General features: G+C 42.4%; 1 protein-coding gene across 4 annotated transcripts in view; it reads left to right on the top strand.

Annotated features, from left to right (window-relative positions):
* The first annotated feature begins 12436 nt into the window (after positions 1 to 12436).
* The window catches only part of LOC142388645 (echinoderm microtubule-associated protein-like 6), a 107145-nt gene continuing 105581 nt past the window's right edge, over positions 12437 to 14000 (top strand). For all 4 annotated transcript variants that reach the window (XM_075474178.1, XM_075474161.1, XM_075474169.1 and 1 more), the window contains exon 1: positions 12437 to 13957. In XM_075474178.1, coding sequence (XP_075330293.1) covers positions 13761 to 13957 — 197 coding nt within the window. In that variant the 5' untranslated portion in view covers positions 12437 to 13760. The remainder of the gene's footprint in view (positions 13958 to 14000) is intronic.

Here is a 14000-nt window from a genome sequence, read left to right as displayed (position 1 = left end):
ACACATTTAAAACAAAATAAAATGTGATACTTACAGGCTGTACTGATTGCTGGGGTTGATTTTGTTGCAAAGTCGGAACTGACCCTCTACTGAGCGTTAAATTCTGACTGAAGCCTGCTCGGAATCGTGCAAGCTTTGTGAAACTGTCCTCCGTGAAATGCGCAGAGCAAAGGAAAAGTCGGCGGTTGTATGTACTGGGGATGCTGTTAAAAATAAATAAAAGCCATTGATCCCGAACATTGCTTTCCGGGATCGTAGTCCGCTTTCACAGCCTTGGGAGGCTCACTAGTTCCTGTTTCTCGCCGAAGGGGCGTGTCTGAAAGGGGGTGGCTGTGGATTTGGGTGTGTGTGGGGGGGGGGGGGGGGGGGCGATTTCGCCGAAAGATACGTCACTTAATGCTCAAACACGGATCATAAAAACCCCAGAAGGAGCAAAATGTTCATATTTGTTAAACTGTCATATTTCAAAATTGGCTGAAGATTTTAAAAAATGAAACAATTGGTAATTGCTGAATGTCTTGTGAACATTTTAAAGTTTGAATGGCGTCTCTAGCTGAAAGTATGCTGAAGTAGTTAAGTTTGAAAGAGGAGGAAGCTTTTTTTAATGATTTGAAAGGATTCACCATTACTTTTTAGGGGAGGAAAACTTGCACAAAAACTTTAATATTTTAAAAAGTATAAAAGTTAGAAACGCCAAAAGTCATTGCACACCTCTCCAGAAAGAGTTGAACATTTTGAACTGCGAGCTCGCGGAGGAGGAGAAGCGGTCCTGCTCCATTTAGCACTTCTTTAGGATCCTGAGGTTGACACCATCTGGACCTGCAGCCTTGTTCTGCCCAGCGTCTGGAGGGGGAGGCAGGGGAGGTCTCACTCAGTGGGGTCACATGGCACTGAAAGGATCGGATTATTGGCTAAACTACAATCAGACTGAGTTATTAAGTGCATGTAGACACCTTAATCTGACTAAGAATTGGATCGGATCGGATTCAGACCCCGAGATAACTGGGTTGAAAGTCACACTAAACCTGCTTGTAGACGCTGAAGCACGTGGTGAATCAGACTTTGCGTTCTGCGCATGCTCCAGATGTTTTCCCGGGGTCGTGACCCGGAAGTCAAAGGAGACGATATTCCTGTTGTTGTCGCCGTCAGAAAGAAACAAACAACGCGATGGAGAATGCTCCGTTGGGCATCGAGTTTGTGCAACAAGCAGCTCATCACAGACCAAATGTAGAGGGACGTAGCTTCATCTGGCTCTGCGTTCTCCATCTTTCTCCAATGCCTGAGTTTGTTGTTGTTGTTGGTGGTGAAGAGGTCAACAGGAAGTGGCTCTATTAGCAACAGCTGGAATGGGTACAGCGCCACCTATCATACCGGGGTATGACACGCTTTGTGCCTCTGATCCCATTCATTCACCGCCAGATATCCAAGGAGAATTACCCTTAATAACTCATTCTTATTGTAATTTAGCCAATAATCTGATCCTTTCAGAGCCATGTGACCCCACTGATGTGTCCTGATGTGGGTGAGGCTGTAGGAGGTGGAGGGTGCAGGAGGAGGTGGGTACAGGTGTAGCTGGAGGCAGGTGAGGACAGGCTGAGTGCAGATCTGAGCAGAATCTACTGAAATACATGTTTAGCTCATTGACTCCAGTCTGATCCTGGCTCACCTTAAATTCTGGGATCTTTTCCATCCCTGAGCCTACATCTCCCCATTGTTCTGCCACGTTTTGCTCTCTGTTAGCTTCTTTTTCAGCTGTTTTTGAACACTCCTCAGCAGCTCCCTCCCTAAAGACTTTTGGTTCACTGGTGAACTTATTAAAGGTCCTGGTGGGGGTGATAGTCTCCACACAGAAGTGGAACTGATTTGATTTCCAGATGTTTAAACTTCTGTAAAATCTTTGCTTTTCCTCATACTTTCATGTTTTGACCGACGTTTCTTTTGCCTTTGGCAGTGATGATAAAGTCGTGCTGATACAACAGAAATTCACCTTCTCTGTGAAGCCTGACTCCAGCACCACGGACAGTTCCTCCAACAGCGCCGCTGGAATTTGTAGTTTTTCTGCCTTTCACCTAAAACTACTACATGGTATAGAGCCTCGGGAACACAAAGTCCCACAGTGCTTTGCGCTCACGCGTCCTCTCCAGAGGAGCCGGGTCGAGAATTACGACAGTCAGAGCGGAAGTGGAGACACGGGACCTTCAAAACAAAAGCCTCAATATGCTCGCCTTATTTAACTTTATTATCCAGCATTTCAGGACGTCTGTAATGATCAAAGAGAGTCATCTGATGCACTGTATAAGGAGTAAACACACATTTCTCTGTCAGCACCCAATAATTTGATGTTTTTGAAAAACTACCAAAGCTTGAAACTTTATTTTATATTCTGCGTTTTATGGTTTTATTGGTTTCTGATCACAACATTTATTTATTTTCATGTAGAATTTTCATAAAAACATGAACAACTGATATTAGTTTGAATGGTTTTGGACAGAAGAAAGTTAGTTTGACCCACAGGAGAATCGGACTCAGGAGGCAGCTTCTTAGCTCTTCTACATATGATGACACTTTTATCTTATTTTATCTTATTCGATTTTGTTGTATTTTATTGCTTTCACTGTTCTTTTATCTGTTTTTACTTCTTCTTCTCTTTATTTATTACCTGCTGTAAAGCACTTTGGCACAGCGTAAGGATTGTCTGTAAAGGGCTGTATAAATAAAGCACATTTACATTTACATAAGACAACAGGATGTAAAGTAATGAAGCTGCAGCCATTAAACAGATTTTAGGGTAAAATAGAAATAATGACCAATAATGTAGAAATCTAAATGTCGAGCAAAGAGTAAAACCGTCACACTTTCCAAATGTTAGCCTCAAGCTTTAGTTTCATCTTATATATAAGGAAAATAATAATGGTCATAAATCAGAACGTTGCCACCAGTTAAATCTTTTAGAGTATTCTTTAAATCAGGGTCAAATAGCCTACGCCTGCTTTAATTCTAAAGTTTTTACGTATTAGAACATAATTATCATCTGGTTCCAAGGTTTTAAAATGAGATGAATTCAGCCTCAGATGATCAACAACACATGGAATATTACACCGTTTCATTATCTATTGAGACAAAATGTGAAAAACCATGAGCTCCTTTAGATTCAGAAGCTTGTTGAACCATCGTTAAAACAGTGTGACCACGAAGGGTCATGAAATCCCAGCCTGAGACTCTTTTTGGTTCATCCGTCCATTTTCTGTGAAAATTAATATTTCAAAATTTGGCTTGGAGTGGTTGACTTAGGGTTAGGGCTTTAGGCCCTGTGACCCTTAAGGTTAGGGTATGTGGGAGGGAAGGTTATGTGATGGGTGGTAGTGGGGAAAATTATTAAAATTATGAAAATTTATTTATTTTTATTTAGTTTTTATTTTTTCCGAGAACAAAGTCTCTGTAAGTCATAATATGAAGAAAAAAGTGAAAAATATATGGAGGTAAAAAGTATATACAAGAATTGAAAATATTAGGTGCTCAGGTGTACTTTGTGATCTTTAGGCGTCCATTCTCATATTAAGTCTGTCTGGGAATTTGCATTCTGTGCGGTGGATCCAAATACGTTCCTGTTTTCTCCTCCTAATCCCATCTTGAGACTCTTTTTGGTCCATCCATCCATTTTCTGTGCCCGGGGTTAAGGTTAGGGTTAGGGTTAGGGTTAGGTTGGAGCCTATCCCAGCCGTCATTGGCCGAGAGGCAGGGGACACCCTGGACAGGTCGCCAGACGCCAGTCCATCACAGGACCACACAACCATGCACCTTGGGCCAGTTCAGGGTTAGAGAGAACCCACACCTACACAGGGAGAACCCAGCTGAGATTAGAACCAGGAACCCTCGCACCACCTGGCAGCCCCCAATTCAATTCAGTTCAATTTTATTTATGTAGAACCAAATAACATGTCATCTCAGGGCACTTCAGAGATACAGCTCTGTTTAGGCCAGTTAGAGTCCATTTCTTTGTAATCCAATCAAATCCAATTCATTCAATTCCGAGTTCAGAGCCAATTAAAAACAGTAGCCGAGCTCAGGAAACCAACAGACTATCTGATCCAGTCCGTCCTGAGCGTGCACGAGGCGACTGTGGGAGGAAAAACTCCCTTTGAACAGGAAGAAACCTCCATCAGAACCAGAACCAGGAACCATCTGCCTGGACCAGCTGAGGGCTCAATACAAGTTAGATCTGTTACTGGCAGCTAAAACATTTTTTTTTTCATCCTTCCCAGAGAAAGATGCAGTCCGTGAGAGATGGACTCCCAAACACGAACTTATTCGTCTTCATCCAATCACAGTATTTAATTAAATTAAAGTTTAGTCGCTGTTTACCACGAAGGAACAGCCATCCTGCTTTGTTTCCTTTACTTTTACATCATTTCACCTTTTATTGGAAACCTTTTAAGCCTTTTTATTGTGAACATTTAACATTTTTACCAGTTTTATTCAATTCAGATTCATTTATAAAGAGACAAATCACAACAAATGTCGTCTCAGGGCGATTCAAGCCAATTATAATCCGTAATACAATCAAGTCCAAATCCCCCGGGAGTCCATCCCTATGATAAAAGGCAACGGGTATTTTATTTTGTGAAAATAACCGGAAGTGCATTGCTCACTGCGGCTAGCTTTAGTAGCGCCGAATTCGTGGGAACAAATTTGTAAACAGCCGGTATTTTGTCAGGTTTTCAACACGTTGGGGATCTAAACGACTACTTTCTCACCTGAAAATGTTTCAAATGTTGCTAAAGTTTACAGAGTTTAGAGCTTAAGGGAAATCAGCTTCAGGCCGGCTGATTTCGGCTCGGGCAGGAGCAAAATGCATTGTGGGTAAACGCTCTGCATACTGTCTGATCGATCAGTATGCAGTATGGAAGTTTGTACATTTAACTAAAGGAGTGAAAGTCCTCCATCTTTAGGTCAGAGGTAATCAGACACTTTTTATCGGTGCCCCTGTAAACATGCCCACATCCATCCTTCAGACTACGCTAAGACCGATGTGCCAAGGAAGAATAACACAGGCACGATTTTCATTATTTCAACCACGTAACCTCCTTTAATGCTGCACAGGTCTACCAAAGAGTGAAGAGGTTGTATTCGCAGGCTTTGAGTGTGACGCGTAGCGAGCAAAATCAGAGTTGGAAGTATTTATCAGCGGATAGTCGCCCACACATTGTTCCAATCGAAGCGTAGTCGGCTGTACGAACCACTGCACACTGATGGATTGCCGTCATCGTGGTCATGGACATAAGGAAATTCTTACAGAGTCAGAAGCAACAAGGAGAACTGAGCATGAAGTGGAGGCAGGTGAGAGGCCTACCTACAGGCCGCTGTCATTTCTTACACCAAATAAACAGCGTCTGGTTCCATGGCAGATGAAAAACACGAGAGAATATTCTATTCTGCCTATTAAAGCCTATTTACTAAACTATCTTAGGCATTATAAATGGGTAAAATGTGGGCAAGGCCAGTTTATCTGTACAGCACAATTCAACAAGGTGATTCAAAGTGCTTTACAGATACATTAAAACAGTAGAAATAAAAAGCACGATTTAAATTTTAAACAAAAAAGAAAGAAATAAGAACAACAGATAAAATCAGGAGTTAAAATGTGATTAAGTTTTGAGCTTTATTCAAACGCAGCTGAAAATAGGTGTGTCTTCAGCCTGGACTTAAACACACTGAGTGTTTCAGCTGATCTGAGGCTTTCTGGGAGTTTGTTCCAGTGGAGCATAGAAGCTGAATGCAGCTCCTCCATGTCTGGTTCTGACTCTGGGAACTGATAGAAGACCGGATCCAGATGAGCTGAGGGGTCTGGAAGGTTCATACTGGGTCAGGAGGTCAATGATGCATTCTGGTCCTGGACCATTCAGAGCTTTATAGAGCAGCATCAGAACTTTAAAGTCTATCCTCTGATGGACAGGCAGCCGGTGTAGAGACCTCAGAGCTGGACTGATGGGGTTCATTTAGGCTAGTTTAAAAGGCTACTCAAGCAGTGTCACGCCCACGGGACTTTCCCCATGTTTTTAGTTTTATGTTTTATCATGTTTTAGGTTATGTCTTGGTTTTGAGTTCTTGTTTTTAGTCTTGCCATTGTTTTTCCCCTCACTTCCCATGCTTGCTCATTAGTTTCACGCACATCACCTATTTCTGATCATTTTAGGCAATGTTACATATTTGCAACTGTGGGCTTTCCTGATTCATTTTGTAATATTACAATTTGGATACCAGAGGTCCGTTTCACGTAGCAGTTTTAGTGAAAACTCTGAGTTTATTAACCCTGAAATGAGGGAAACTCTGAGTTTTCCGTTTCACAAAGGGAGGTAACTCAACCCCGAGAAAGAGGGGTAACTCTAGCCTGTTTCACAAAGAGAGGTAACTTAACCTCACGGTCAGTTACCGTAGTAACAGACTCTCTGAACCTAACCTGGTCGGGACCAGGTTTTACTCAAGAAACCTTGAGTTTCTTTCTGTCTTCGCCCTCTTTCAGCCACACACGCCATTTGATTTCCTCATTCATTCATTCAGCAGAGCGAGTTCTTCTACTTCTAGAAGTCCTTTAGGCACAGTAGGAGGCGACTTTTTTCACCAACATGGCATGTACGTTTGACAAAGATCCCGTGGATGAAGGAGCAGCATTACTGTGCAGAGAAATAAATATTTGTCGGAGATGGTTATCAGACCACGCATAGATTTTTGCATTTACAGACAATTATCTTTTTGAGCGGCACCATCAGAATGTGTTGGGACAAAAGAAAAAAAAAGACATAAAAGACAAATAAATATTTGTATGAATAGGCTTAAAAAAGACATATATAGGCCTATTATATTTTATAAAGGCACTCGTGTCTTGGGGGTGGATTCCCTCAGCCACTGCCCTCCCGTTAGAGGTGGCGGTGCTGGGCACCACCCGTTTTACGGGCATCTGCCTTCTTTCTGTTGGCTCAGTAGAAGTCTGTGATAGTTTAAATAGGCTTAGACATAGTTTATGTGTGTGAAAACAGCATTATGTTGGGGATAAAACAACTGCACAGTGAAATAGCCACTTAATATTTACTTTACAGTGTAAAACATGATCAGAATGAGGTACCTCCATGCCGAGGTCTCACCTGTTTGAACAATGTTTTTATATTTCATCTTAAGCTGCTGCCAAGTGCGCTTCTCCCCCGCAGGATTGCACCTAAATGAAATAAATGAATGGGCTACCATTCAAGCAGTTTCCCTGTAATATAATTGTGATTGCAAAGGACTACATTTAAACTTACACTTTTGCTGCTGCAACGGTGTTGCACTTATTTCTAAAAACGTATTGAAACTCGCCGTATGAGCGCATTAAGATTTCCAATTTGAGGTTGGTGAAAAACGTAGCCCCTCCTCTTCTCCGTTGCCATGGTGACTCGTCGAATCGGGGCTCCATTGATGCTGGCTTTTTAAAGTTGTGGTGCACGCGCTAAACTCAAGGTGAACCTACTCAGAGCTGAGTAAACTCACTCAAATCAGCGTTTCTGGAACCGAGTTTTCTATCTCAGAGTAGATCAACTCAGAGGTCGGGAATAGACTCAGAGTTGGTTGAACCTGCTTTGTGAAACGGACCCCAGACCTCCCATTGCCGCTGTGAAAGGTGGACAAAGCAGACCACACCAAACGAGAGCAGAACCAACTAGAACAGACCCCCGCAAAGCAGAGTGTAATTCACTGACCCAAGAAAATGATTGCTGTGTAAAAAATGTAATTTAAAAAAATATTACACATGAATGTAAATAATGTATGTAAATTTAAAAAATCATATAATGTAATGTAAATAAAAATATAAATATAATTTAAATAAATAATGTAAATAAATAAAAAACTTGTTGCATATCTGCAACTTTGGGTACTACAAGGTTAATTTAAGATTTTGACTTTTTATTTTGCAGTATTCCCTCTTGTAAAAGTATTTATTGTCTGTGCTGCAGTAAGATTAAAACATGTTCAGTACCTGGACTGAAATATTGTTAATTATTTTGTTGCATCCTGTGCTTTTTAGTAACATTTCCTCTTGTTAAAGGCTGACTTGATTATGTTTGATCAGCTACAGAAGGAGGAATTGAAAAGCTAAATGGCTGAACTTAAAGGTGTTTTTATTTGCTTGAATAGCCTGTAGCTCTGTTCAGAGATGGGGACTCGAGTCCAGCGGCGGTTCCTTCATAGGGGCGATCTGTGTGACACACTACCAAACACAAATCTTTTGTTTTTTTTAATCTAGTTGCTAAGGCGGGCAAACTGGTTGTATATGTCATTGTCCAATCAGATTAAGGTCGCGCCTGGTGTTGCCACGCCCATTTGGGGCAATTTCTGTCGGGGTCAAATTTGCACCAGGAAGCTCCCATTGACATGAATGGTACGTCAGTTTTTTTCAAAAATCCTGCTCCCAATACATTTTCTATGAGGGTTTATGTGCTCGCACAAACGACGTGCTTTCGTCATATGTCTGCTGCGCGGGACCATGAACATTCTATCAAGAAGATGGCGAGTGTCGAGTGCAACAATACGGTAGTGTTTCTGAAAGAAGTTCCCTTTAGTCGTCGTACTAATGCAGAGAAGAAGTTTGGAAGAATTTTGCGGGATTTTCGAGCTCGCCTTGCGAGGCAAAGATGAAACCCAGGGCTCCACCAACCCTGGTGTTTTTCCAGGTAGTATTTGATGTAGCTAAATAACTTAACCTTTTGTGCTCAGTCATTGACTTGTAATGATTTAAATCTTTTATATAATGTTGACAATAATAGCAGAATGTATAATGACACATTCATTGTTAACAGAGATGTACGAAGTAGAACTACTTCACTACTCTACTTAAAGGTAGGGTAGGAGATCCTGGATTTTGAGTCCAGCGAAGCTGCATTTTGAAAATACACAGGTAAAAAGTCCCAACCCTTTTCTTCACTTTCCCCCGAAGGCACGCCTCTAGAGTACATGAACGAGCACGAAGGTGCACGAGCGCTGTTCTGACAGCAAGCATCGATCGTTGCCGTATTTAGTATTTAGTTTATGCTAACTATACGTTTAATAATGCTAGGTGCTAGCCAAGCTGGCTCTAGTTTAGCTTCCTGCCAAGCTTCTGGACACTTCAGTACATATTTTCAATGAGTTTAGTACTTTTACTCCGATACATTTTTTATGTGCTGCATCGTTACTCGTTATTATAAACATGTTAGGAATCATTCCAAACCCCACAGTCGCTCTAGTTCAAGTCTAACGTCCCGTTCAGAGTTTATGGTTGCTATAACAACCGTTGCATCCAATTTTACTGTGGCGCGAAGTTATACATGACGTAGATCTAATGTGTGCAAACTGAACGGTGTACGGAGAAATCTCACATAAGTCAGCTACACTTGGTTTTGCTTTTCTAAGTCATGTTTTCCAAAACTTCAATAAACACTTGACTTGGATTTATATGCCGTCATTTTAATTACATTCTTTAGAATGAAAATTGAATGAATCTTATCATTAAGAGCTTATGTGTTTACTTATTGCATAGAATCCTGGAACAATATGAGGAAAATAAATAAATAATGGTTAAGGTGTAATATTAACTGATTGGCAAATTATGCAAAAAAATAACAAAAAATAATTAAAAATTATTACAATAAATTATGCTACCTAGACAAATATACCTCAGTCCTGTGGACTTTTATGGTACTTATGGACATAACAGGGGGAAATTGCAGAGTCACTGCAATTTCCCCTTGGACCAAATAACCCCTCGACTCAGCGTTGTGTTTATTTAAGGAAGACAAGGAGTTTCTGGACGATTGGACATTTTATTTCCTGCGTGGGAACATAACAGGTTTGCATCAGTGCAATCGGTTCAGCTTCGCACAGCACACTCTGATGCAGCTTTCACAGACTGGAAACTGCACTACCTAAAAAAAATGTCAGGAGCCGCCACTGCTCGAGTCACTGTGACTTGGACTCAAGTCGACTCGAGTCGCTGTTTTGATGACTTGTGACTTGATTTGACAAAAAATAAAAGACTTGAGACTCGACTTGGACTTGGAAGTTAAAGACTCGGCACTTGACTTGAGACAAGATGACTTGAATGACTTGAGTGTTAAGCATCTAGCATAACTTCGAACTTTGTTCGTCATTTAAAGATCAGTAAGTGCTCGTCAAATTAGCTAATATCATCCTGTTAGCCTAGTCGGTAGTTAGCTAACGTTAGCTTGATATGATACGGGGTGAACAGGTTGGACACATTGGCCAATGATGTTTACTGACAGTTACTTATATCTTGTGTTTTCACTTTATTAAGATCAGATTCTGCAGATAAAATTGCAATAATAAGGTGACTTGCCCAAGAAAAAATTACTTGGGACTTACTTGAGACTTGAAAGCAAAGACTTGGGACTTGCACATGTGTGACTTGGTCCCATCTCTGGCTCTGTTAAACCTGTTGAGGTTCATGCTAATTTGAATAAATGTTCTTATACATCCAGTACAGGCTCATTTTCTGTATACAGTAAGGCATTGTTGGTGGGGGGGTTCTGGGGGGCCTGGGCCCCCGTACAGCTGTATGCTCAGCACCGCCCCTGGAGGTAATAACTGCCCCCCCTGGATGAACTGGCTGAGCTGCAGCTTTGTTTGGGGCTTTTGTCCGGAACAGTTCTGTTTAGCTGTGCATGTGACACCTGAAAGTATTTTATCTGCACTCTTCACTTTTAAATGAATTAATTAATGATTATTTTTTTTATGTTTTTTTGGAATTATTTTATTGCCTTCTTGTGATTTTATTTAGCTGTAAAGCTACGGAAGAGTATTAGGGCCAGGCATAAGAAAAAATATTTATATTTTTCCTGTCGAGAATAAAGTCGACATGTCAAGATTAATGTCGAGATTAAAGGCGGGGTAGGGGATCTTTTTCTGGAACATTTTTTACATATTGCTTGAAATACTCTTCACTCCCCCATTGCAAACAATTAATTAAAAGTTTTGACGCAAATATGAAAAGTTTTAGTGGCCTCTAGAACAAACAATCTAGGAAAAACAATATCCAATCATACTGAACGGACCGTTAACAATGATTGGATTCTGATGCGTCTATCAAACTGCAATCTGCTCCTCCCTCCCCCTCCTCCCCCCTGTGCGCGTACCCTGCTCCGTGAACGAATTACGCGTCCAGAAGCTAAACTAGAGCCAGCTTGGCTAGCACCTAGCATTATTAAACCTATAGTTATCATATACTAAATACTAAATACGGCAACGATCGATGCTTGCTGTCAGAGCAGCAGCGCTCGTGCGCGTTCATGTACTCTAGAGGCGTGGCTTCGGGGGAAAGTGAAGAAAAGGGTTGGGACTTTTTACCTGTGTATTTTCAAAATGCAGCTTCGCTGGACTCAAAATCCAGGATCTCCTACCCTACCTTTAATGTCGAGAATAAAGTCGACATGTCGAGATTAATGTCGAGATTAAAGTCGACATGTCGAGATTAATGTCGAGATTAAAGTCGACATGTCGAGATTAATGTCGAGATTAAAGTCGAGATTAATGTCGATATGTCGAGATTAATGTCGAGATTAAAGTCGAGATTAATGTCGACATGTCGAGATTAATGTCGAGATTAATGTCGAGATTAATGTCGACATGTCGAGATTAATGTCGAGATTAATGTCGACATGTCGAGATTAATGTCGAGATTAATGTCGAGATTAATGTCGACATGTCGAGATTAATGTCGAGATTAATGTTGACATGTCGAGATTAATGTCGAGATTAATGTCGAGATTAATGTCGAGATTAAAGTCGACATGTCGAGATTAATGTCAAGATTAATGTCGAGATTAATGTCGAGATTAATGTGGACATGTCGAGATTAATGTCGAGATTAATGTCGAGATTAATGTCGACATGTCGAGATTAATGTCGAGATTAATGTCGAGATTAATGTCGAGATTAATGTCGAGATTAAAGTCGACATGTCGAGATTAATGTCGAGATTAATGTCGAGATTAATGTCGAGATTAATGTCGAGATTAATGTCGAGATTAATGTCGAGATTAATGTCGAGATTAATGTCGAGATTAAAGTCGACATGTCGAGATTAATGTCGAGATTAAAGTCAACGTGTCGAGATTAATGTCGAGATTAATGTCGAGGATAAAGTAATTAGGTGATGGACCAGAGGAGTTGACTTTTTTCTCGAAAATGTGACTTTATTCTTGACATGTCGACTTTAATCTCGACAGGCAAAATATTATTATTTCTTCTTATGCCTGGCCCTAATACTCTTCCGTGGTAAAGCACTTTGAATTGTGCTCTACAGATAAAATCGCCTGGCCTTTTATTTTGGTAACTGAACACCGGAAACGGGAATGCAACGCTCGGCTCCTCTGGATGCTGGCGCCTGTCAGCCAGAGAAAGAGCACCGAGCATCACTGAGCTGAGCCTCGGCGGTCAGGGAGGGTCTCCGGCAGCATTCAGGAGTCCGGCTCTGAGCGGCGGTGTCCGGGCGTCTGTCTGCGGGTTCAGGGGCGCGGCTGCAGCGGGAGGATGCTCTCCCCTCCTGCCAGGATTCAGCACTTTCCCCCGGCGTCCTCCGGCCGGGATGCTGCGCTGTGAGCCCGGGGCTGCTCCCCTCCTCTGCCCGCTGAAGTTGGATCATCTGCGGGGATTAAACATTTGTTTTTCTCGCTCTCCCTCCCTCCGGCTCTTCGGCTCTCTCCGGAACTGTTCGATCATTTCCAAGAGAAAACAACCCGCCTCTTTGGTTCCGTGACTCTGGCTTGGATTTTTTTATTTATTTATTTATTTTAACTCCCGCACAGATTTGTGAATGAGCCGCTTGTCCGCCCTCCGCGCATGGATGGAGAGGACGTGAGCGCACCGGGGGAGGCAGGAGGGACGTCGGCCGCGCTGAGGTGCCGCGGCTGGGGCCGCCTGGGAGGATTAGTGAGCGGAGGGATTATATTTCCAGGGTCAGAAACCTCCATGGCTGATTCAGTTGCTGTTTTCCGGAGCCTTTGGCTGCTTTGGGCGCGCTGAGAACTTCCCAGACGCGTCGGGACATCCATCATCATCATCTTCTTCTTCTTGGTTAATTCTGCACCTGGAGAAGTGAAGGAAATCATCCGCAGGAGGCGTGAAACGGAACATATTCCAGCACCTGTAGATGGAATAATACTGCAGCCCGCAGCTTTAAACATAATAATACTGCAGCTGAAGGTGGAGGAACAGGTGTGAGCCTCTTTCAGAGTTAAATCCCCCTAAAGGAGGGAGCTGCGGGGCATCAGCTGGAACACACCTGTCTGTCTGCCCTCCTGCCTCTGAAATTCAATTCATTTTTATTTATATAGCGCCAAATACAACAAATGTCATCTCAAGGCACTTAGATAATAAAGTCCAATTCAAGCCAATTGGAATTCAGTTCATTGTAATCATAATTATTCATAAAATGAACCCAGGGTTCACTCATCTGTGTTTCTGCCTTTGATGTAAACACATAATAACATCAGGTGGGAAAAAAAATCCTGAAGAATCGACGGAAACTTGGAGCCTGAAACTGAAATGACTGGAGTTCTGCTCCTGTAACGGAACCGGGACTCAGACTCGGACTGAAACCCAAATTAAAAACACACATTTGATCTGTTTAATAGATCCACTCTGCGGAGTAAAAGCACAGATTCTGATCCGGGGGATCTGGAAGCAGAACCGGGAGGCGGAGGCGGAGGAGCCGGGGTCCAGTCAGATGAGTGAGCATGTCGGACCGGAGCGCCCCGGGCTGCCGGCTCAGGCTGGACTGGGTCTACGGGTACCGGGGCCACCAGTGCCGGAATAACCTGTTCTACACGGCCGGGAAGGAGGTGGTGTACTTCGTGGCCGGGATCGGAGTGGTTTACAACACCAGGGAGCACAGCCAGAGGTTCTACCTGGGGCACAACGATGACATCATCAGGTAAGACCGACGTCATACCGAAGCAGGAAGTACCTGCACCCTG

The sequence above is a fragment of the Odontesthes bonariensis genome, chromosome 2 (genome assembly GCF_027942865.1).
Source record: "Odontesthes bonariensis isolate fOdoBon6 chromosome 2, fOdoBon6.hap1, whole genome shotgun sequence".
NCBI lineage: Eukaryota > Metazoa > Chordata > Actinopteri > Atheriniformes > Atherinopsidae > Odontesthes > Odontesthes bonariensis.
This window is presented reverse-complemented; position numbering and strand designations above follow the sequence as displayed.